This window comes from Lepisma saccharinum, chromosome 3, assembly GCF_977018435.1.
Source record: "Lepisma saccharinum chromosome 3, izLepSacc3.1, whole genome shotgun sequence".
Classification (NCBI taxonomy): domain Eukaryota; kingdom Metazoa; phylum Arthropoda; class Insecta; order Zygentoma; family Lepismatidae; genus Lepisma; species Lepisma saccharinum.
Window position 1 is genome coordinate 68,213,074 of NC_139231.1, and position 26,911 is coordinate 68,239,984.

General features: G+C 39.2%; 1 protein-coding gene across 1 annotated transcript in view; it reads left to right on the forward strand.

The window, feature by feature from the left end:
• The first annotated feature begins 418 nt into the window (after positions 1-418).
• The window catches only part of LOC145985101 (extracellular tyrosine-protein kinase PKDCC-like), a 39,404-nt gene continuing 12,911 nt past the window's right edge, over positions 419-26,911 (forward strand). The window contains exons 1-2 of the mRNA XM_083118703.1: positions 419-1,068; positions 25,795-25,908. Of these exons, the coding sequence (XP_082974829.1) occupies positions 490-1,068; positions 25,795-25,908 (693 nt within the window). The 5' untranslated portion in view covers positions 419-489. The remainder of the gene's footprint in view (positions 1,069-25,794; positions 25,909-26,911) is intronic.

Genomic DNA, 26,911 nt, shown 5'->3' on the forward strand with positions numbered 1-26,911 from the left:
TTACTTTGTAACTGAGAGCAAAAACTAAAGGGGGGGGGGGGCAAAGACATTTTATTCCCTTTGTAGATAAGGTTTAGCATAGTGCGGGGGCAAAAGTGGTGAAAAGTCGGGGGCAACTTCCCCCCTCGCCCCCCTAATCGCCACCACTGTGTGTAAACATTTAAATGTCCTTATTACTGTATGACAAGTAACCATAACGGTAACGCCACTAACGTGTTACTTTTGGAAGCAAAGTAACGGTAACTGTAACGAGTTTCTCTTTTTGAGAAACTCACCCAAGTCTGCTCGTAACTTCGAAAGACTGATTATAACTGGAATACCCCATCTTATGTACACAAAATTTCCTAGCGTTTAGACCCTTTTCTGAAGTCTGAGTTAGCAACACTTTTCGCTCGATCCTCATCATTCTGCTGTTCAATGTTCAGCCAGTACGCCAGCTCGCTGTTGTGAGACGGTAGTGATGTCAGCTGTTCAACCGTTGCAGCAGACATGCCTACACTTCTCCGTGTATCTGGCCTTTGCGTTCTGGTGTCTATTTATGTAATCCTCTTCATTTTAGCAAGTGTGATTCTGGTAGGTTCGTTTCTCGATATCCGCGGAAAGAGAACATTCCAGCAATATCCAATCGAGCAAGACTCTGGCCCAGAATATGGCCGTTACAGCACAAAATATTATTACGATTTCAGCCAAAAGTTGGAGAAGGAACTGTTGAACACAAGTGAGAAGTTTAGCAAAGTGAAATTGAACCCAAATGTCGTGTTGTATTCGCAGCAATACAGTGCTTCCGTCGTTCGTTGGCCTTACAGCAATGCTGGACTGGTCAATTGTTCTTCACTTCATAACGTGACCGATTTGGAGTTTGTAGCAGGAGGCTGGACGAAGGCTGTTTACAAAGGCAGATTTGGATCGCAGGACGTAGCCATAAAGACAGTTAATCTCAATGGACACGACATACAGGAGTGTCAGAAGAAGGGAGGTTCTTTGCCCTTGTGTTACCGTCGAGCAGCAGCCAAAATTATGAAGGAAATCATCTTGTTGAATGAACTAACCCATGACAACATTGTGAAGGTAAGTTCTCTCGATCAATACTTTCGAAGCAGCACTGTCCTGTTTTGGATGTCTGAGAGCATGTCCAGCACTAAAGCGACAGCTTTGCATGAATTCAAAATTCAATAAACCTAACATTTTATTTAACACCCATGTAAACAAAAAGAGAGTCACGACTCCCATCATCCTAAAATTATATATTTCACACTCGCATATATAATTTCACTTCAGTCACAGTAAAAGGAAACACAACAAAATGACAACTTCAAACTGGAGTGTTTCTTTTTTTTTTTTATGGCCCCACAATTACGTGGAAAAAAAATACCTTGCTTATCACTCCCTATAATTTCACTTCAATTACAGTAATTTGTCTCTCGCCTTGTAATCAAGGGGTCCCAGGTTCGATACCCGGTGGAGGCACGTAGTGGTTCGGATCCCAATTTAAACTATAGGTCCAGTCCCGATTAGCCTTACTGTGCATAAAGTGGACTTAAAACACCAAATCAATTAATCAAGTAATTTGTGTCAATTATTAAAAGTAGGCCCAGGATAGACGTAACTTCAAACTGAAGGAGTGTTTTTTGGGAGGCAACACAATTGACGTGAGAAAATATATATGAATCTTTGGGGCCCCCCTACAAAAAATACCTTGCTTGTTTCAGAAAAATTCTGCGAACGTCCGTAAGTAGATAAAACTTACTTCAACTTGTGATATTAAGTTTGCCAGACATCCCTCGTTTTTTTTACAGGATTGTCCTGCATTCGGCTACTATCAGTTTACAAATAAATTTTCCATTAGGGACCCGAAATTACAAAAGCACGGTAATGAAATTTCGACGATTCGGTTGTTCTTCCTTTAGAGGAATATTGTGAAGAGCACTCGCTTGAATCCATTTGAAATTTGTCATAATTATTAGCTTGCTTCGATTGCTTGAGTACAAAGAAATTGCACACTTTTCGTGGATATATCTTTCTGCTATTCCGACATGGAAACAAGGGCCAAAGATGCATATTTTCCCACGTAATTGTGTTGTCCCCCCCCCCCCAACACTCCTTCAGTTTGAAGTTATCACTTTCCTGGCGTCGCCCTTATAATAATTAACACAAATTGCTATAATTGAAGTGAAATTATATATAGGGAGTGGCAAGCAAGGTATTTTATTCGAGAGGGTCAAAGGATGCATATTTTCCCAGGTAATTGTGTTGTCATTAAAAGAACAAAAAGAAAAAACACTTCTTCAGTTTGAAGTTGTCATTTTCTTACTTACGACGCCCTTTTACGGTGACAAATGAAATTATATATGTGAATGCGAAATCATGGGGTCGTGTCCCCTCTGCCTCCGTTATCCGAACGTACTCGAAAGATAAATTAATGTTCAATCAGTGGATGAAGTAAACAAGAATTCTAGAGGAACTTAAATATGATTAACTTGATTGGAACAAACCATGTCATAAAAATTCAATTAATATCATTGGCATTAGTGTTGCGTGAGAAAGTGGTGTTATCAAATTTATTGTTATTGTATTCTCGGGAATACTTTATTTTCTTGATTCACCAGGTGAGTGAATATTCAACACAACTGTTTTTCATTATCCTTTTAAATTTCATACAGTTATGGGGAACTTGTAGTCATAAAGTACGTGTTGTTTGACCTCTCACATGAAACTATTTCTTTTGGAATTTTGATACCTGTGCAACCATTTATTCTTTGGATGAAATTGATATGAAAGAGTAAACGGTTTCTGCATTTACTCATTTTTTTCGATCTACAACTTTTTTTTACTATTTTTACTCTATCCGAAAACCAACTACCCCCTCCCCTCCTGACGCCCATGAATATGCTTTGTAAAGAAACTAGATTGCAATAAGAATGTAACAGCTTTTCAGATGCTGAAAATAATAATATAACATTAGAAACCAAGTTACAGATAAGAAGTGGCTTTCAAATTTATCATCATAGTGGGAGTATACACTGGCAATATATCTTTTCCCCTTCACTTTCAAACCTTTTCAACCTACAGAAAACAGGAGTGTTGTATGTGAGAAATAATAATATGAATGGGAACATAATTGTCTTTAAAAGTCGATCAGGTTTTTGTTTCTCATATATTTGACCCCATATCGGAATTTATTTATTTCTAATTGGAATTTGCACCCTTGTCTCCCTTACAAGGGGAATTTAGTGAAGGAACACGGATGTATAAATATGCTAAAGGACATAGATCTGCAGGAATTTTTATAGACGAATTGACGATTTCGTGTTTCAGGAATATTGCCTTTTTAGATGTCAAATGAAGAATATATACAATCATTTAGTGTGAAGTTAATTGGTGACTAATGCCCTGGCGGATCGCCCACCCTTCCTACCTCCCGGACTTGCAACATCTGATTTCTATCTGTTCACCCAGATGAATGTGTGGGTTGTTGGGGGCGGGGGACAATTCGAGACTGACGATCAGCTGAAAGCCTATGTACACCCAACGGCAAAAGAAACAGTAGGCGAATTGTCCATCACCATTTTCATTCGGTCTGTATTACACAATGTGATGACAATGAATAGAAATAAAGACGACAATAAGCACGAACCAACACAGTTTCATTCCTCAAAACAACACAGGATCTAGAAAAAAGTAATGAAAATAGCGGTGGACAATTTGCCTACCATTTTCTTTGACGTTGACTGTACAGGGATGGATGCGCACCCAAGCGTCAACATTTTTTGATCAGGGGATACCAAAGTACCTTTCCTGAAAGGAAATGATGTATGTACCTTTTGTGTGTGTCTTCTAGCGTATTATTAATTTTATAGTTCAGTGGATGTTGGGGAAAATGTAGCTTTCGTAGCACCGATCGGCCCGACTTGCAATATTGCCTTATATTTTCCCACAACAAGGAAATGGTTTCTTTTACCGAGTGCGAGGAGGCAGAGGAAGGAGATATAAGAAGACTGGTGTGGAACGGAAGGTGGAATTTGACATGGGCTGTTACGGAAGAACCACTTTTTTTCTATTTGAATTTGAATTTAAAATTGTGGGTGCGTCAGCACTAAGGCTATTTTGCACCCGTCACATTATACGGGGTCCAGCCCCTTATCGTTACAAATAGCAACTCTATCGTTGCAGAACTAAAATCATAAAATATTAAAATGTTCTGACTTTCATTAAAAGCTGAGGCTGTAAAGGAGCACTCAGCACACATAAGGACAAAACAACAGGACAATACAAACAAAATTATACTGGCCATGGGGCCAGTCGCCAGAGCCTCGTTAGTCTTCAGTCCAGGGTGCACTAACGTGGAAGTGAGGTTGACATTAGGGTGTACTACGTGGAAGGTCACCCCTTACACCCCACTTTTTTTCTATTTAATCTAGGAACATGTTACATATTTAATCTAGGAACATGTTACATGTAAGGGCATGCAACACATGGACAGAAAGAAGAAAGGCTGTAGATCCTGACCTGCACGAAAACTGCCAAAACATTTCTCTGATAGTGAAAACTTTAAGTTGAACAGTAAGCGTTTTAATTTTCCATAAGAAATACATGGGAGTCCATAACCTAGACCTCTCTGTTCTCTTTTTGTAATACTCTCTACCATTTTGACATGATAGAAATAAACGTACACCTTGTGCAAACTGTACCTCATCCCCTATAGATGTAATGACATAGCTGAAAGAATTATGCAGATGTTGGTACATTATACAGCACGTCGCTCACTTCAAAGACTCAATATTAGCGACGTTTATGACTATTGAAATTCATGAAATTAGTTTGGACGAGTGATCTCTGCCCAGGATTTTTCTCAATTGCTCAATATGGTCTCGTTTTCTATGTAGGAAAAAAGTAATAATTGAAAGTGACGGGGTGTGAATTCAAGACTTTTTGTAATCCCAAACAGCCGAGAAATTCCAAAGGATCTTATTTAAAACAGGCTAATTCTTGATATTTTCTGCACTGTACGTGTCTGAAATTCATTCAAATTAACAGTTTTTATTCCAGAAGTGCAAAAACAATCACTTGAAGAGGAAATAGTGTGTACAATTTAAGATGTAATGCGCATCGGGAAATTTCAAACATTTCCCGTCCACAAAATTTTCTGACCTGATCGGAAAATTGAGAATTGTTTCAGTCCCGAACGTCAGAATTAATAATATTTCCTTCCCAATCCCATCCCGACGGAAATATTTCCGTCCTGCATATCCCTAGTTACGTCAGTCAACATGATTCTAATGTCTCTTGTGTCAACGTTCTATCGTTATTTTGATGGTCATGGCAGTGAATTGCTGTAACCAGGGCTGGCGGAAGGGAGCGAGCCGTGCCACTGCGCAGAGCTGCAAATTTCTAGGGCGGCAAAATTGGAAGAGAACAAAAAATAAGTCTATTGAAAACTTGGAAGTCTGGTAATAAAATTAAATTGTGTACAGATACAGAAAAGTTATTTATTGCACAAAATTCTACAACTCTTAAACTACTTTTCCACATAACTGCCGAAATTTTGCAGGCATTTGTCATAGCGTGGCACAAGTTTTTGTATACCTTCTTCATAGAAATTTGCCGCCTGTGTCTTCAACCAGTTGGAAACAGTTTCTTTCAGCTCCGTACAGCCCTGACCTCGCTGCTAGCGACTTTCATCTGTTCTTACATCTCAAGTCTTTCCTTGGCGGTCAACACTTCAACAATGACGACGAGCTGAAAGAAACTGTTTCCAACTGGTTGAAGACACAGGCGGCAAATTTCTATGAAGAAGGTATACAAAAACTTGTGCCACGCTATGACAAATGCCTGCAAAATTTCGCCAGTTATGTGGAAAAGTAGTTTAAGAGTTGTAGAATTTTGTGCAATAAATAACTTTTCTGTATCTGTACACAATTTAATTTTATTACCAAACGGAACTTACTTTCTGGACGTGCCTTGTATTACTGATAAAATTTGTTCGAAATAGGCTCAATTTTATTCCACATAAATGTAGTGAGCAAATGTCTACTAAACATTAATGTCGATGTGATAGATGCTGTTAGATTTCTTGCAAATATATCAGTGCAGTTTGAAAAAAGCAGGAGTGATGAAAAGTTTCAAAGTCACTTAGTTGATGCGAATGAATTTGCATCAAATTTAGATATAGACGATCCAAAGATAGGCAATACTGTACAGGTCCGAAATCGAAAGAAGAAGAAACAGTTTGAGTATGTCGAAACTGTTGAAGATCCACAAGCACGGTACAAAGTTAATTTTTATTACAATGTCTTAGGCGTGGTTATTTTAGCTCTAAGAGATTTGAGCAGCTTGAACATCGTAGTGAATTTTTCGATTTCTTGTATGGCATTAGTAAGCTTAAAGATGCCATCTGAACATGGGCGTCGGGAGGGGGTTCAAATCGGTCCGTCGATCACCCCTAGAAATTGTCATGGTTTATTTCAAGTTGGAAAAGAGGTTTGTCAGATCTGTAGCTCGTTATTTTTATTGTTAATTAAAGAAACAACGACCAGTTAATATTCCAACAGAATAACCAAATTAAAAACTGCGTTAGATCGAAAACAATGAGTGTAAAATACATTAACAAGGTTATGTTTTCATATTTTACCATTTAAACCAAAATAATAAATGGTTCTGCAGTTTTCAAAAATTCCAAAAAAATGAGTTCCATCAGTTCTATGGGGGTGAGGCCAAACAACAAAACTATTTTTTCTTTTTTTTTCTTGGACAAGTTATACAAAAGTTAACAACAAAATAATATAGCTATGCATTTCAGTACACTGACTGTATGAAGTGTAAAAATACAATGAAAGAGTTACGCTGGACATTCACTAATCCGGTGGATCGATTAGAAGTCTCTCCCCAAGGATATAATAATACATTTGGAATAAAGTGCGTTTATTTTCATTGGATTATAATAGTTATTATATCATAATAATCAACTCAATAACAATAATAATTATTAATGATTTCTACCATTCAAGTTTTATCAATGGCCTTGCGACGCCCAGGCATCTGATCTTTTGTCTGAAAAGTGTACAAAACTTTCATGTATAATTAACACGTGGCTCTGAATATATTTACCCTACTGATTTAAAATACGAGTTGAAAGTACTTTAGGCTATAATAAAACACAATAGTGCACGTGCACCAAAGGAGACCTTAAAACTGATGCAGGGTCATGATTTTGCGCCTGATGTGAGTGTCGCACTTCGAATGTTGTTATTTTTTGCCGGTAACCGTGGCAAGTGTCGAAGAAAGCTTTTCGGTCAACCATGTCTGAAACGCGATTGAATGGTCTAGCGATGTTATCCATAGAGCTCCAGTTGGCTAACGTTTCCTTCAATTAATTAAGGTATATTTATATTATATACTCAGCGTCGTATAAAGTGGGTACCTGGAGGAAACTCGGGGGGGGGGGGGGGTAAAGGCGGCCAGGGGCGTGGTGCTGATCACATCAACCCCCGCTCGGCCGAGATCAAGGAAGTGTGGGGCCCTTCAAGGCGTGGTGCAAAGCACAGGGGAGCACTTTAGTTCTTTTTTTTTTACTTTTTATTGAACAACTATAATTATTTATCACTATATTTTAGTGTAGGGGTCTAAGTACACATTAGAAGAGGATATTTTGTTACGCTCTGGTTACACTTAAAACCTACGTATTTATAGTTTTATTATTTTAAGGACTGTATTAACAATCAAAATTGTTTCCATTTTATGCAAGATAAGATAGCATTATACGAAAAATAACATCACGTGTATTTTTAAAAAAATCGAATTATATCATAGGCCTTCAACGGTAAAAATATGAGGTCAACTCTTGAAAGCATTTCTTTTCTAATACTTGTTACATTTAAGATACGTTTAATGGCATAAAATGTAATTTAGTGTCGCATTTTGTAAAGTTTTGCTGTGGTCGAGACATATGATTAGCGCCGGTCCTGGCTGTAACTGATAGCCTGAAAATCGCAGAAAGTAATATTCTTTGTAATAAAATACCACTACAATTTTACCATTCGAATTACGTGAACTTTTTCCAGATATCTCACCTGCTGGCGCCGTTGGCCCACTCAGTGGCGTATTTTCGTTTTCATTTTGGGAAGTAGGTTTTTTGGGTGTGCAAATTTGTATATATGTTACCACTCAGTAAACTAAACTATTGCGTTTCGGTCCCAAGTACCTTAGAACATTGGTTATAACCGAGGTCATTAAATCTAACGTAATACATTTATGACGTAATTTAGAAACAGTGTATTTACATTCTAAAAAAAACAAACTCGTACACAAAAGAGCTATCGAACTAGTAACACCGACAAGTTATCCAAATTTCTATTGCCAGGTTCAAATTTAATGTCCATTTAACCTACACAAATTTCTTCTTGACACTTGAATGCATATTAGGTGAGGTTGGTCAATTGCAAAATAGTCCTCCTCTAATCCACAAGGCTGCATACTTTTCGGCATGGACATCTTTGATGACTAGACAATTAATGGACATGAATGATTTTTCAGATGTGTTTGTTACAATTAAGAAATGCTATACTGTATGCTTTGAATTCAAATTTCTTTGAGAGGGATAAAATGTCTTGTGGTGGGGGGGGGATCCCGGCATCCCCCCGTTAATTCGCACACTGCCGTAAACTACAGGATAAATAATCTGATACTTTGTACTGAAATTGTGTTTTCAGTGGTTAAATGTAAATTTATTATTTTAATGCTGTTTCGAATGTCAAGTGCTATAGAATTGAGACAGTCAAGTTTAATGTTACTTCCATGAAAGTAAATATTTTTGATGTGGATATGCACTTCATTTCAAAGTAAACATAAAAATATCATTTAGACATCACGCAAGTCTTTGAACACAACTATATTACAACTCTTCAGTTCATTCCAAACTGTATGTAATCTCGCTTCTTGAGTGTTACTAGTGCCTCTCAATTTTCTTTAGAAATATTTTTCTGCCAGTTTTGGCTAACCGCGACGATGAGGGTGAGTGATGATATGATGAAAGTATCACCCATGAGCATGACCCATATTTTCAAAGTATTAACTGTAAAAGATATATTAAGAAACTAGCTTTTCAGGAAAGTGATCTCTCCAGTTGATAATGCATTTTTACAGTACTTTTGTCGTAGATGTGTAAAATTCGATTTTCTCAGAAAACTGTTCTTTGGGCTTTGAAACCACCGAAAACTTGGCATTCTTTCCTTTGTCTTCTTAAATTTAAACACGTTACTTTGTTCAAATTTTGAGCATTATAATATTATCATTAAAACTAAAATTTCACAACCTTCATATGTGAATTGAAATTAAGGGCAGTGTCGCAAGTGGTGTGTTCGGAAAATTCATGAAGGAGTAACTTCTTTATCTGCGAAATGATGAATTTCAAAGCTATGATATTGTATCATTTTCCCGCGAATAAAGAAAAACAAAACTTTTTGTATGTATTGGGTGACCTTCATTTTAACATAATATGATTGAAAGTGTGATTGCAACCTACTCAAATGTCAATAGTTCTTCCTGGTAGTACACTCTGGAAACAGCATTCTTGTAGAGAACGAGGCTCTTTGATCCCATGGTGTGTGTCATCAACTCGTTGAGCACTTCCCTGACGTCTACGATGAAAACTTATGAAAGGAGCAGATTTTCAGTGTTAACAGTCTGGAAATACTGGAAAAGTTGTGGAAATTTACTCTTTTTTTCTGGAAAAAGTCGTAGGCGATCACTTACAACATTGCGTGATTAAAATTCAGTAGCAAAAATGGATAAATTTGCTATAGGGTGTTAACTCGTTTAATGAGGAATGAGACCATTGCTCCTGGGATGTCCACTTTAAACTAAGATATCTGTCCACAGCAGCTACGTGTCGTACTGGATTTGAATGTTTTGAAACGTTTCTGCTTTATTCCAAATTGTTTGGTAATTTTAACTACACATATTTCATCCTATTTGCGTGCCAGTTTTACTTTCTCTTCGTATTCTGTAAGGTAACAGAATTGTTTTCGTAATTGTTGTTCATGTTCATTTCTATTTTGCATAGTGGTATGCATATTTTACTAGTCATTAGTACACCTCACCTCACTTGGTACTCCGGCAGTTTGTTTCTTTCAGAATATTTGCATAAGATACAATTCAACCCACAAGTATATCAATGTAGGCTGTATAAAACACACCTTATTACTAACTTCGTTGTCCTTACCATATGGATCTCCAGAGTGACCCTTGTGTTAATTAAAGATTTGTCAAGATTGAGACATCTCGGGGTGGGTGATCGTTTAATTAGATGTCAAGGGGATTACTGCGATCGCCATTTATCTCTTCTATTGATAATTGACAACTTGTTAGTTAGATGTTGAGGGGTCATTGCCCCTTTATTTCTCCCCTGTAACTCCTGGTGCAGTAACTACCTCAGGAACAAATTAAAACTTGAGGATACTTTGTGAAGTGAATACAATGCCCTAGTTAGTTTGTGAATTTCCAATGTTTTATTTTTACCGCAGGGTTTCTTGAGTTTTCCCTTCCCTTCAGTATTTTCTTACAACACTCAGCAGTTCATCGTTTTACAAGTCCCTGTTCAGCCCACGCACCTCTGGGAGCTTGTGTGAACTTCACCTTCTAAGGCTACACAAGTTTCTTGAACAGTTTTTCCACCGGGTGTAGCGAGACAGTGATATATAGCCCCGTTTTGTTATTCCACATCTGCAGAGGGAAAGCCTGCAGCATATAGCATGCAGACTCGCTCTTCTTGTGGGCGTGCCGTGAATATTAAGACGGCGAGATATGTTTGTCATACGTATGCAAAAGGAATGAAAACGGATGCTGCCCGTTTGAAGGTGAAAGCAAGCGGCCACTTACTGGAATTACATGAAGGCCAGACTGTTCTTTTGCCTGGGACAATTTGCATTATGTCCACTCACCTTATGGCGACAGTCTTCCCACTAATAAAGCAGACGTCTCTGTAGAGTGGCTGGAACATATTGGATGCGATGTTGTGCCTAACTATTTGGGATTTGTTGCTACCTTTTATGGCATCATCTGACTGTGAGAGTTTTTTTGGGAACTATCCGAATGTTTTGGCACATGGGCAAACTTGGTCGAATGTAGGAGAAGTACATTGAACAAGTATTTGTTGCTAGGAGGCTTAATACAAACAAAATTAGGGATGGTTTTAAGAGGTAGGGTCGTCTCAAGTATAAATGCTTTGCCTATCTCGCCTCGAGTTGCTCAAGGAATCCCGGGTTCGATACCCGGTGGAGGCACATAGTGGTTCGGATCCCACTTTAAACTGTAGGTCCAGTTCGGATTAGCCTATCTATGCATAAAGTGGGCTTAAAACAAAATCTCAACAAAACTCGAAAAAACTCAATTTTATCCTGAATGTATGCAACCACGTAGCACATGCTAATTATTGTCGCTAGTGGGGTGGCTTCACAATTACTATAAACAAAATATGACTTATCTATAAATAATGAAGTTTATATCCGTTTGGTATGTGTGAAGAAGTCGCATTGTAGACGAAGTTGGTTTATTTCAATATTTCAAATATACGTATCAGTCTCGAACGAGACAACATTTAGGTGGCAACAAGAGTTTCCCTTGTATTTATGTTATAATTACCATCAATAACTTCCTCCCCAGGCATTTTGCTATAACCTACCTGGCCACAACATCCGAATTTCAAATTTTCCTAATAATAAGGATAATCCGTATATCCGGATTGCTTATTTATTTTTTCAAGTTCAGTAAGTTTTTCTAGCAAGAATTATCTCTGAAATTACGGAAATAATTACCAAATAAAAGGTTCAAGAATATCTTTACACTAATTGCCCGCGTTAAAAATTAAGCAAACCCACATAAACGTCATTGTTTGCGTGCTTTGATGTAAAATCCTATGCTTGTTCCCTTGGACACACTAAACCATGTCTTCCGGAATGCTGAGAGAGGAAGATGTGTGGGAGGGGCGACAAGACGGTTGTCAGGTGAAGTGATGAAGAACATATGTTCCTTCAGCATTCTTTCCCCCATGTCCATGGGTACCGCAGCACCCAACTGACAATATCTCATTTCCGTTTTTTTGGTACGATGGTAAACTTTGTGGATCTATGCTGAACTGAGCAACGCAGTGATATGTTTGAGACTAACGCACTCTCTGGCCTTCTTAAACCCGAAGGTTTATGGCTGCAGCAACACAAGCCTGTCATCTGTCTCTATGCTGGGCAAGATCAATCCAATCTTTTCCATACTTACCTATTTCCTTCAGGTCCATCTCAACGTTATCCCTCCCATTTTCGTCTTGGCCTTCCTATAGGTCTCTTACTATCAGGTTTCCCAACAAGAATCCTGTGAACTCTTCTTTCCTCTCCCATTCGTGCCACATGGCCTGCCCACCTAAGTATTCTTGATTTAATTTTTCTAATAATATCTGGACAGGAATACAAATTGTGCACTGATCTGTCTCCTAATCCCTTTTAGGCCCAAATATTTTTCTAAAGATTTTATTTTCAGATACTCTTAATTTATGTTCCTCTTTTAATGTAAGGGACCAAGTTTCACATCATATAATACTACAGGCAAACTTACTGTTATGTATAATTTAACTTTTAGTTTCTTAGATATGTTTTAGACAAAAAATATAAACATGTAAAGAATATGCGGAGAATCCGTACGATAGAAATACAGAGATGATGAATATAGAATATGTAAAAAGTTCGTAAAACTGATAAACTACGACTATCCGCATTATGCAGCATATTAGGATATTCAGATACACAGATAATTCTTATATCCGGATAGAAAATTATCCTATATCTGGGGGGGGGGATATCAGGATTTGACCATCCCTATACGGAGGTCGTCAAATTTATAAACATCCTTGGAAGTTGAATCATTTCCCTGGCAACCAGCTAGGCAAGACGGCGTTCATTTTTCCTCAACAATAGACAATCTATTTCACGCGTATCGTCGCTCTAACTTGCTTCCCACACTGTCTCGCTTGCTTTAAATGTCAACGCTGTAAGTTGGAAACGCTTGCACACGCATTCCTGTCGTTTATTTTAGGCCTAACGCCAGTGGAACTCTCTGGCCATGTCGAGAAACTACGCAGGAACTGCTGAGAACCAGCTGATTCGGGTTGTCAGTGTTATGCCTATTTATACATAACTTCATTTTTATATACATTATCATTGGACAGGTGAGTTTATCACACTGAGTTCATTAGCACTCATCCCCCCCTTCAGAAATCAACACGAGTCATACAAAGAACGAAAATTCTTTATTTGTAAAGTCGCTATTTTACGAGATGAAACATGTGAGCATGAACTTAGACGTTTTGCTGTACACATCCAACTTTATTTTTTCTCATGAAATCTACAACTGTAACTTCCATGTGGAATGTGCAAATTCAGCCAACCAGCTCGTTCATGAAAAATTAAAATTCGAGTCAAGAAAGGTGATATTTTGAAGTCGTTTGCATAAATGCCCTTCGCTTCTCCCAGCACATGATGTGAGGAAAAATTAATTCAATCTCTTAATCTCAAGTGTAGAGTTACATTCCCTGCTGACAGCTACACATGATATCCTGTGTTAAATTTGCTGAGTTATATGATTCGCATGGCTTAATTGAGCTCATAAGAGGAAGGTAGGCTCGTCTGTCCTGTTGAAAAGACAAAGTATGTGCGTATTTTAAAAATCCGCAGACAACGCGTATATCAAATGAAGGATTGCATTGAAAATTATATTACAAATAACCAGTGTTAAGTGTCAATATTAAGTGAAACTTTGGTCATTTATTAAAATGTTGATTTTAAAAATGAAGTTCTGTCAGCGCTACAGCCCATAAAAATTGGCTCATTTCGAAAATCTAAGAGGGGACAATTGCCCCCCTTGCCCCACCCTATGGGCGTTCATAAGTGCCGTGATTATTTTAGTTCTTCAAGGCATTTTAATTTGTTCATGATAAGATGGTCGTATTTTATAAGTGACGTAGTGATTTTTCTTCATTTCCAACAATAAAACGTTGTAGTTAAAAAATATTGGTCCTTTTAATTCCCTGACTTAAATTAGGTTTGTTATTCCGAGAGTCTTGTGCCCTCAGCCCTCATGTTAAAAGGATGCGAATAGCCTCAGGGCCGACGAGCCCATTTTAATTGATTTAATGAACCGTCTCTATTTTCCAGACAATACAATACAACTTCAGAGTCAAAATGAAACAAATTTATTTAATTGTATTAAGGTCACATAAAGCCCTATTTACGTATTATGAAATGTTATTGAGTGTAAGTGCTGTGATGTGGGTAGATACGTCATCATTTTTAAAAAGAAAATCTATGTGCATTATGTAGTTCATGCATGTCCACATAAGTTGTATAGCTGAGGAAAATCGACATTGTAATTGTTTTTAGCAATTAGAAATGCTACCTGGTCTTGTTGAATGACTTATGGTTCGCCATGTGCTAGAGTGAACACACACAGCTAGTTGCATAAAATTAAGTTTCATGGTTTTTTTTTGGTGCATAAATTGGCGTAGTTAATCATAAATTTTTTATTTCTTTGAAAAATCGTGGCTGATCTGTTGAATTCATGCATTCTAGTGTATCACACGAAACCGCAGTTAAAAACGTAGCCCAGGGGTTTATCCAGAATTTTTCATCAAGGGGGGAGGGTGTAAGGGTACATTTAAAGCCAAAACGACCATCAATTGGGCCTTTGTAAAACTTTGGGGGGGGGGGTGGTTGAGGGTGTGTGGATAAATTTCTGAAGCACCCTTGGATGCATTTCTCGGCTTAATTTCAACAGGCAGTCGAAACCAGTATACTTATTTGTGCGAATTTTAATGGAACTTTGTTTACTAAAGTTGCAGACAAAAATTCAGAGTTCCTAAGATTGGTTTATTTTACTTCGCATTTGTACTACTTTTGGCAAATCGCGAAGGTAAGGATGAGTGAACACTCACAAAGAACACCGATGCCCAGGCCGGGATTCGAACCCGTGATCCGACGTCGTAGCATGATGTGCGGAGGTCGGCCAGAGTTTCTAGAAAATAAATGTGACTATTAAAATTTCGACGCCTGTCACCTTCACCATTTTTTTGATATTTTTAAATAGAATTGTTGTTAAATCTGGCGTGGGACAGCCAAGTTGTTTAACTTTTAATTTAATATCGTTTCGTACAGTACCTTGGAAAACGGTGTATGTAATAATGCTCTAATCTGACTCATCTTTACTAACTCCCCTTCCTTTCACACACCATCGGACACTTTCACTTCAGTAAAAAGAAAAACACTGAACAATTAGATACACCGAGTCGAACACGGTATTCTCGCCTTGCTTTGTTTATAATTTGCAACCCCAGCACGGCAGACGGTACATCACAATCGATGTTACTAACAACTGAAATATGATTATCTGCTAAATGAACTGTAGATCTACAATTTTTAAAATTCAATACAAGAAATTGAATTATATCTCCAAGTGAAATTCTTATACTGATAGATTTTCCTTGTGATTTTTTACGAATATTAAAGTAAAAAATCGCTTGGTGATGCGAATTCCCTTTGATATTTAAGCAATTCTTTTGTACAGAAAATGTCTTCAATATTGTCAACGTCAGTTGCAACACGAGAGTGTCTGTGTGCAAGAGATATAATAATAATCCGTTGCGCAACAGCCCATGAAGGGCCTAGGCATACCTACCGACTGCCGATCTCCCTCCCACGCTTTCCTTCGTCACCTCTAAGCGTGGAGATCTTCAACCAGTATTGGAATTGTCGGGGGGGTCAGCCCGACGTATCCCCAGCCGTTATAGTAGGTCTTCTCGACCGGATTACGCTCACTCGGAGCTCCCCAATTTCCTCACGATGGTGGGTTGCCACCGGCCCTATACGTAGGCCGAATAAATTCGGACCAGAGCCGGATTCGAACCTACGCCGTCCCGCAGCGAACGATCTCAAGACGAGTGAACGCCTTAACCCGCTCGACTACGGAGGAGGACGCAAGAGATATATCTTTTCTTAAGAAAGAAATCGTTAACAAAAAAGTCTGGATGGCTCTTTAGACGCATCTATCTAAATGGTTATATAAATTTGGGGAAGATATTACGTTCGTTCTTGCCAAGTATGCAGGAAAGTACCTTTCTCGCGAATTACTTCTCCAACGAGTATTACAAATCGGTCAGGATTAGTCACTTCTCTGTGAAGTTTGCAACTATATCAACACAATTCGAAAGCTCTCGCGTCGTGCCAGCCGAAAAGTGGCACGGCTGGTTGTCTTATGGCTACCACCCCACTTCCTCGCTCGTTTACTGCGGAGACTTTTTCATGCCTCCGCGCATGCCTCTGCGCACAGGCCAGACTACGCGGGCCCAGAGCATGTGAGAGAACCTGGGGATGTGGCGCAGGAATTGAGGCGGCCGTAAGCTCGAACGCTTACGAGATTCGAATCTCCTCATTCGTAAATGTATTAATTTAACAATATTTTGAAAAAGCACGTGCTTTTTCTTTTTCTGAGGGTACATGGCACGGTGGCTCTCCCCTTAGAGCCGGCGCTGCCTGGGAATAAGCCTACTCGTTAGTAAAGATGTATTTAAGAATATCTGCGGCGTGGCGTGCAAGCCTTTTTCCCCTTTCAGAAAGAAAATACAGTGCAGAAGGTCATCACGATTTTCTAAATTTTAGGAAATTATTTAGTCATCTAGAAATAATCGTAACCATTCACTTTTGGAGACGATAACATTGTAATTTTTTTCTTTTACCTAACTTTTCTAACCGAAACAGATTCACTTCGTTCTTTGTACTGTATCGTGTCACGAAAATGTCATGTAGGATTTCTTCCGTGCTTTTCCCATGTTATTTGTTCAGTGTTGACAAGTAAATTGCCTGCTTCTGGAAGGTAGCTGAGTATATAGATAAGTCGTTCAAGAGGAAGATTACAGCAGTAAAACAAACCGAGAACAAGGAAACCGTGTGAACAAGCAGCGGCTTGCAGGTGGCTGTTTGATAAGGAGAAATGGATAAGTGATTGTAGATACGGCTGTTTGAAGGTCGTCAGAACTGCAAAAAATTACGAGCTGCGACAACACTACTACATTCATATTCAAGGCCAATTTTCTTGCTTCGGTTGCAATACAACCGTTTCTGTGATTGTTTAAAAGCAATATTGACGATAAAATTTATTCCTACACGAATTTAGGTGAACCTGCCAAATAGAAAAAGTTGTAAAAAGGCACAATATAATGTTAACGCTGGGGTAATCGGTTATGCACTGGATGAAAATGGAAGTTGTTTAGTCTAAGGTGAGCAGCTCATTGTTTTAGGATATGCGTATACAAAACAGTCTGAACTGAAGAGTGTAATAAGTTGGAGGTGTGCTGATATACTAATTCATTCTCTCCGCATTGCAAGTGCCAGAACTTCTATTGTCATAATTCCCCAGCGATTGTTTGTGTCTGACTTTGAAGTATAGCAGTAAGTTTAGACGATGGTATTGCTATAAATGGGCGTTTTCCAGGAAAATACCAAAATTTGGGCGCTCGGGTCTGGACTATGTGCAAGGAGGACAAGTGAGTTCTTTTATTTTGTGGTGAAATCGATTCTCTGACATTTTTGCCACGTCAAACAGAAACAGAAAATTTATACCGATATGCAACGTAGGCTTTGAAATTTGTGCATTGATTTCAGTGGTAGTAAAGACAACGCAGGATTTCATGCGTGCAGTAGCACATAACTTAAAGTTGCAGTGCACGTAAATAAAAATGAGATTCAGTGCTCATTGTAGATGGTGCGTTGCACTCACTGACACAACACCAAGTGAGTAAGTGTCTTGGTTAATGTACTGTTTTATTTTCACCACTGAATTTATAAGCTGAAGCCTTTGATAGTAGGCTAAGCTTATGTGAATAATAATCACTTATTATTTACTCGTGCCTGCTTGTCCGTTTGTCATTTTTTTTTCCTTTTCCTTGTTTACCAGACACACAGGCATTGCGAGTAATAGGGGGAGCCAGCCAGTTAGTATAGCTCCACAGGATTATACACTGTTTGAGAGTCCAGACGCCAGAGCCTCGGTGGTCTGCAAATTGCAGTCCAGGGGCGTGGAAGAAACGACATTTGGGTGTCTACAGAATGTCTCTCCCCAAATTGAAAATACAAATAATAGTTTATTATTAGTTTCTAATGACCTCCTCCGTAGCCGAGCGGGTTAAGGCGTTCACTCGTCTTGAGATCGTTCGCTGCGGTACGGCGTAGGTTCGAATCCGGCTCTGGTCGGAATTTATTCGGCCTACGTATAGGACCGGTGAGGAAATTGGGGAGCCCCGAGTGAGTGAGCGTAATTCGGTCACGGAGACCTACTATAACGGCTGGGGATACGTCGGGCTGACCCCCCGACTACTCCAATACTGGTTGAAGATCTCCACGCTTAGAGGTGACGAAGGAAAGCGTGGGAGGGAGATCGGCAGTCGGTAGGTATGCCTAGGCCCTTCATGGGCTGTTGCGCAACGGATTATTATTATTATTAGTTTCTAATAATATTAAATTTTATGGCAACACCCTCATCCCATAATAAAGCAAACAAAAACAATTTTGTCGATGCCAATGATTATACATTGTGTTCCCAAATAATCGAAAGGTATAGTCCACGCCACGCGTTTACTTCGTTAACGTCTAAGATTAAAGAAACCCGCCGCCACAAACGTGGGTGGGGATAAATAGCGGGCGAGTTGTTTTCGTCCAATCACACTCAACCTTCAGTCAATGGGCGCAGCTGTCATTCTGCTCGTCTACTCGACGTGGAGTCTCAGTCACATGACTGCGGATACGCTGTTGCCGTACTTTCAAACTTGAATGTGGAGACCGTGGGAAGGTGCTTGTGCGCGGAGGGACAAGGTGGCGTAGAGTAGTTGTGGCGAGTAGATGTGTGGCAACACTTTGCGTTGAATGTGATTGTTGGAGCTGGTAGGCGCGCTCCGTGGACTTCAAAGCCAGTCGGTCGTTAACGTAGCTAGCGCGTCGACTATGCCTATGCTTAATATTGACGAAAAGCACGTACAGACACTGATAAAGCAATTTCTTCAGTGAAAATTGTGCTGTCAAGAACAAAAATTGCAGTCCACTACCCCGGCGCAACGATTCCTACGGTACCCATCTTATCGAAAAGAAATTTAGCAATGGAATATTTTTTCATTGTTTTATACCCCAAGTCTTCTAAGCGTCAACAGTTCGGCATCTTTGACATAATCCTAGAGGAAGCCGACCAGAATCGTATCTGGTTTCGAGCCACTACCTGTTTTTCAGCAAAGCGCTGTTGTCACTTTTACCTGCAGTGTTTAGACATCCATTCATTCACTGTGACGTTTTACTCCCAATATCTTTACATTGCATAAAAAAATAGCAAAACACAATAACACAACCTAGCAAAGATAGAGAACCGCAACCTCGCGTTTAGAAATCTCTAAAGAAACTGAATTAGCAACATCTCATTTAGTCCACGTGGACTTGACGAGAGCTGTCATTTCTTGGACGGACGCTTTGGTGGGAAAGGTTTCAGGGGACTATTTATTGCACTCCACGTGGACCTGGCATGTGGTTGTTAGGAGGAAAACTGATCTTTCGGAACTTTCGTTGAAGTGAAGTTGCTTTGGAGACCAGCACTATACTAGCTTCGAACTAGGCACAACTCGAAATCAAACCTAACCGCAGCCATGTGAAGGAAAGGAATACGTAAAATGGCTTTCAACACAGCTGCCAGCCTGCGAAGCTGGGTTCGCCTAGCCTGGGGAGGAATGGTAAACACGTCCAGTCCCATAAATCACTTCTTCCCTTCCCCCGCCCGTCACTGGCTTAAACCGAGAAAATTTATGACACGCGCTCCCCCTTCCCTGCCCCCTTTTGTTCGCAACTCATACGTGATCCTCACCTCAATTCTGCTCCTACCATTTCACCCCCTTCCTGCCCCCCCACCCTCCTCCCAACTTCCAACCAAGCAGTTTATTATCGTAAGCCAGTGATGGTACTTTGAGGGAAATTTTGAAGCAATTTTTAGTGAAAGGGGAAAATGGGAAATTTTCTCAAAAGTTGACAAAATGCAGCAAAGGAAAAGCAGCGGGAACATCATGCAAAAGCTATTTGTTGCAGTTTCCTCTTCTTTACTTCTGTTTTAAAGATAAAGATTTCCCATTGATTTCTTTCTAATACTACAGTGCACACATACGTTTAAACAAATTTACAAAGCTATATTTTTGGTTAGAATTTTGGGACTTTTTTTTGCACATTTCTATTTCTTGTATGTAAACATTTATGTGCTGTAAACTACAGGATGGGCCAAAAGTCCCGCATCAGTGGGAATGTCTGTTATTTGCTGGATGAAAACTCTCCAAAACACTGGATTGGTAGGAGAGGATTAGTGGAATGGGCTCCACTTCGGTGGATTTTGTGGTATCGGGCAAACTGTAATATAGTGCACACTGCGAAGATCAGGAACAGGCATTTTGTGCGGAACATGGATAAACGCCTACAACTATGTTTTTTTGTATTATTGGTGGAGATCACATTGAAAATATATCGTAAATAGTAATATCATAATTTGACCACGATGCCAGATTTTGGGTCACCCTGTATGCGTTTACCGCGTACGCCGATATGTGGTTACACAATAATTTGCATAATCTTCACAGACTATAAATTACACAAAAGTAATCCATATTCCATAATGCTGTTTTAAAGAATGGTGCCATTTTCAACATTGTCGGCCTGTGTAGTGACGACACCAATAATGAAGTAAGGAGATGTACAGTGCATACATAATTTAGTATACATCTAAACATCGGCCCCGCCCTGGGCATGGGTGTTATTTGTGAGTATGCCCTCATCAATTTCATATCACCACCACACACATCATCGTCGTGATTAGCTAAGAGTGGCAGAAGTGCGACGCGAAATAAAAATCAAATCAAATTATAAAACCTAAACACCGGCCGACCTCCGTGGCGCAGTGGTTATCACAGCATGCTACGATGCTAGGGGTTCCGGCTTTGAATCCCGACGTGGGCATGAGTTTTGTTTGTGAGTATCCCTTCATCAATTCATCATATCATCACTCATCCTCATCATCGCAATTAGCCAAAAGTGCTAGAAAAGCGACGTAAAATAACCAAATGTAATCAATCAAAACCTAACATACAAAAATGCATAATTAAGCTCCCCCCCTAGTTTATTGTTTGCAGAGGGTTGGACTGTTCGGCCGAGGGCGTTCCCCAATGCCCCATGACGCTGTCACTGCCCTTATACGCGCATTACAAGAAAAGTTCACGCATTCTGTTTCAGACGCCAACTTTACAAAACTCGTAGCGAAACTTGTGACTACCATGAAGCGACGATAACCTATTAACAAATACCGCGGTTCGAGACGCCAACGAGAATACCGATGTTGAGTATCGTAGTTTACTTGTAAACGAACCATCATTGTGTTGTATAGTGGGATCCATTAGCATTACCGTGCAAATTGTCCATCACCATGTTCCTGCACTTTATTAGGCCCAAGAATGAAAAGAAAACTCAAAACAAGCTGCAGACAACTTCTGCACCAGCATACATAAAAATCCATCGCTTAAAAACTCATAGGATACAAGAGAAAAATTAGAACACATAGGATACAAGAGAAAAAATAATGAAAATAGTCATGGACAATGTTCACGGTGATACACATTGATCCCACTGTACGTACACCCAACGGCAAAAGAAAGAGTAAGCGAATTGTCCATGACCATTTTAATTCTGTCTGTTTTTTCGCAATATAATGATAATGAATTGAAATGAAGACGTCATCATGACGTCATTTAGCAGACGACAATACCTGCTTCTAATCAACATAATTTCATTCCTTAAAACAACATAGGATGCAGAATAATAAAAAAATTAAAAAGGGCCTCCCCGGTGGCGCAGTGGTAGCGTCGTTGACTTGTAATCAAGGGGTCCCGGTGGAGGCACATACATAGTGGTTCGGATCCCACTTTAAACTGTAGGTCCAGTTCCGATTAGCCTTACTGTGCACAAAGTGGACTTATAACACCAAATCAAACCAAAACCAAACCAATAAGAAATTAAAATAACGATGGACAATTTGCCTACTATTATCTTTGCCGTTCAAAGTAACATCATATAATTTCACACAGGTGTCTGCTCAGTGTGTCAATTTCTCTACGTAGGGATTATCATGCGAGTCAAAGTTGGCGACATGACATGTAGCGGATCTGAAAACTATGGAGTTTTTGTGAAGGGGAAATATTTGTTTTGCGGAAGGGAATTTCTTCGAAAATGAGTTACGAACACTGCTCTCAAGTTGAATACAACCCGCGAGTCATGCTGCCAGATACCCGTGTAAAACTCGTTCGCTCTGCCAAATAAACTGGCTGCAGAAAATCGAGTGCTTTTACGCAGTCACGCTTCCACAAGGCAGGAGCACGTACTGGTTTTATGCCTCGGTCCACCACGGTAGCTGAAAACGGTAATTGATCAGGTGTACACGTATGCTTAGCTATTCTGTTTCAAATGTGTGTTTGGACAAGAGTCAAGCATTTCCTGGCTCGTTTACGATCACATCATTTCATGAATAAGAATATTTCTTACATGAAAAGGAAATATTGTTTTCGCTGTATACCAAGTTTAAAGACGCGTATACTCAAAATTCTCCCATCACCGCATTTAACGGATTCGTTTTCCTAAATCTTGAGGTTGAAAAACTGAAACAAATCGATTACGAGTCCGCTAACAGGGACGTAGCCAGGAAACGCTCCCGAGTCCCAAATTATGCAAAGAACTCCGACCATGCTATCTCCCGGCCCCATGCACAACGCAGAACGGTTATTTTGACAAAATCCTGTTTTCCTGTTCCTGCTGGCCGCTTGGAGGAGGAGGGATTCTAAGATTGGTGATTGGTGCCCAAACAGGGCAACCTAAGTAACCATTTTACTGATGTCGATGCCTACGATCTCCGTTCAACACAAACTTACACAGTGGACATTTTTCGATCACATTTCGCACAAAGCAAGTTTTCATCCCCGCCAGAGATAGATAATATAATCTTGTTCCCCTTGGACCGCTTAATATATCTTATTTTATTTTCGTTTTAGATGCTTTCAAAAAACTCCTCTTTCTTATTAACCGTGAGTTTGGTTTGTTCAACTTTTTTTTTTCCAAAAAAAAAAAAATACTATCCCTCTCCCATGATTTCCCTGGCTACTTCACATTTCTTACCTCTCTTCTTGCCGCCCCCTGTGGCGGAGTGGTTAGCATATCGCGCTACGACGCCAGGGGTCCCGGGTTCGAATCCTGGCCTAGGCATGGATGTTTGCGAGTGTCCATTCATCAATTTCATCATATCATCATCTTCGCAAATTAGCCAAAAGTGGCACAAAAAGCGAAGTAAAATAAAGCAAATCAATCAATCAATTACCTCTTTCCTTACTTTTTGTTTCCCGGCCTTCATTAGCCAATGGGGCTAACTTTCTTATCTTAGTTTGTCGGTTTCTCCAATTGTTTGTCTTGTGCTATTGTTTGAATTTCTCTGTAGCATTTTGCTTGAATTGCTCTATCCTGCTTCTGTCAACGTGCTTTTTACCTTCTATTCTTCTTTCATGTACAGTTTTCATTAATCCTTCATGGTTCAGGATATAGTCCGTCTGCTTTATTCGCGACCATCGACACAAGTGTGCATGCGCTGACTGGACAAGTCTAGCATGAAAATAAGAGGCGAAAGGGAAAGCAAGATTCCGTGAAAATCGTTGGTGCCGAAACAACATTGAAGCTTCACACATAGAAATGTGTAAAGAGCCATAAAATGCAAGATAATAAACACAACAACCGAACGCAAATAAACGAAATTCTGATCTGAAGCCTACAACGTTTTTCCGTGCATGTCTCTTCATACTTCCCCTGTCGCGCTTAGATTCGTCCTCTCGAGCCCATCTTGTCTGCCGCGGGCGGAGAGTATGACTTACCATCCTGCATCTTCTCTGGACGATTGTTTTCTAACCTGTTTAAATCACACGAGTAACCATATCCATACCCCCCCCCCCCACACACTTTGGCGGTTTGGCCTCAACGTTGTTAATTGATAAGAATACTTGGTGATTCCCACTCCCCTTGAAATATAAAATTCAGCAACAGTCTCCGCGATATTTCTGAAGACATCTCTTCATTGAATATAGTGAGCTTACAGCTAAATCCTGCTTCATCGAATTGTTAGCGCTCTCCCATTGGGTGCAAGTGGTCCCGAATTCGATCCCCGGTAGAAAAAAACATGTTGGTGTTGGCCAGCACCGTGTGGATAATTGGGGAGCTCCTTGAAAGCAATTGCAGTGGACTTGTTCCAAAATCCTGGAAAATCCTGGGCATGCAACTGGAAGGTTGTATCACCCTCTGTGTCTACAACTGTTTTCATGTTTTTAAAACGATTGTTCAGTTGTGAGCAAATTGTGTCTATCAGTGGGTAAAATATTGATACGTTGAACCAGCTCTCTTTGTTGGCAAGTCTTTGGACAGAGTTCGTCAAAGTGGTTCTTTTATCTTTTTGATTCTTTTGTCAGAGAATTCACTTGAAATCCCCCATCATTTCAACATGTGAGAACGTTCCGTAAGAGAACCTTTAAATTTCATTAAATTGTTGACTGTTCAATGTAAAGTCTTGGTGCAGATGAATATCACTTCTAAGTCATTACAAGGAGACTCTCTTATGAACTGGAAATGACAAGAGCCAAAAAATCAAGTGTAACAATGTAATCAGTGCTATTGTGTACATGATAATTAATTAATCTATAATGCAAGCATTGTAATAAATTATTAATCCTAATTTGTTAGAGTAAATAATGTATTTGACAGTATCTATTTTATTAGTTATTTTCAACTATTTGTCTGTAGCATTTACCAAAATCAAACACATATTTCAACCCATCTTTAATTATAATAAAGAGAACTATATTTGCTAAAATTATGCATGTTTTGTATTCGTAGATCCAGTCACCTAATAGGCAGTAAGTGGAGGGGGGAGGGGCGCTAGAATAGTCTGCCCGGGAGCCCCCAATGAGTCTCCTTATGCCCCTGCTGTCGCAATGAATTTGTAGCATGACTAAACAAAGCATGTTCAGGCAAACAGCAAAGAATACAATAACAGACTGTGAATTGTATTCTTCATCCAATAAACAAATGCACATGCCTTGTGAGAAATTCTGTGGGTTAATTCCAATCAGCACAGGAATTTTGCACCTAGGAAATTGTGAGACTGTATTTTATGAGCTGAGTTATGGATTGATTAACCAATAGGCAATCAACTGCAAGTCACATGCTTCGTTTTTGTTCATTTCATTCTTACGATAGAGCACAAATAGTTACATAATTTAATTATTGGTGTCTCATTGATTGAATCACAACCCCGTTTCCGAACGTTCAGGGTTCGAAGCCTAGTCTGGACATCGGTGCTCTGTTTTGAATCACCCTTTATCAGTTTCATCTAATGACCAATTGTCCTCATCTCGTTTAATGTAACGTGTCATAAAACAACTTAAAATAACAAAAATACAAAGTAGATAAAGTTGTTACTTGTGAATAGAATAGTGTATATATATGTGATTTTTCTGTGAATTAGATAGTGGGGGAAATATACTCCTTCCAAAACCACGAAAAAGAAAAGAAAAAAACAACATGTCGAGCAAAGAAAGCTTCAAATAATTGTATTTTAGAACAATAGTTTACATGCGACCACTTCTGAGAAATCATTGAAATTGTCTTGCAGGTGCTTGGATCTTGTGTACCTGACGCCGTGGGACCAGTGGCTTTGGTGACCGAACTGGGGAATTCATTGGATACTGTTGGATTGTTGCAGCTTTCCTGGGAAGACAGACTGCGAGTAAGTTGGAGATTGTCAAAAGGCACATGTGTAGAAATATATTTTGGAGAGGTACTTGTACGCTCTCACATTTAATAACAATACATTTTATTAAAAATAATAAGCATAACATAATAACAATTTAAGAATAGGCCTATATGTAGTTAATAATAATGTGTGTTATTATTAGAGGAGTCATCAGAACCAACATACTATTTTGTTTTTTTACCCTTAACTCTGAGTAGAGGAGGAATTTTTCCAAAGTGGATTCCAGAATAAAGTTCTTCACAAAAAAATACATTCAGCATCTAGGACATCTTCTCTTCATCTGGTGCAATGGCTTAGGGATCCCAATTCTTGAAGTATGTCGGTTTAGGGAACGATGCCATCAATAACAAAAAACTCAAAAATCTACAAACACCGCATCATCACACAACTAAAAGAAATACATGTTCAGAATCATTTTATCCTACAATAACATGATAAAACTAAAAATTTACCCATTCTTCCAGTGTGAATAATATAGTACTATTTGCAGGCAAACAAAAGTATTGAAATCACCCAAAAACAAATATCTCGCCCTGCACCCCTCACCAAAGTTCGTTTCACTGGTCACACAAAGTATCTTGGGAGCATAAAGAATAGTTACCCTGTTACCCAAAGTGGCAGCACTTCTTGTCTGTGAAATAGGGGTGTGTCGATTATAGAGTGCTATTTCAGTTCTGGTGACTTTCCTCTATAGTTAATTACATGCAAAAGCAACAAGATGGTGTAAAAATATTAGAGATATAACCAGTATTGAGTTGGTGTTGGGTGTTTTAAGTTCACTTTATGCACAGTAAGGCTAACTGTGACTGGACCTCAGCGGCGGCTGGTAGGTCCGAATTAGATGAAGGGCTAGTAGGAAAAAATGAGATAATAGACAAAATTAGATCAATAGTTACACATACTTATTAGGAAATGGTGTTTCTAATAACTATCAGTAACTATTGATCTAATATTCTCTATTGCTCTATTTTCTTCC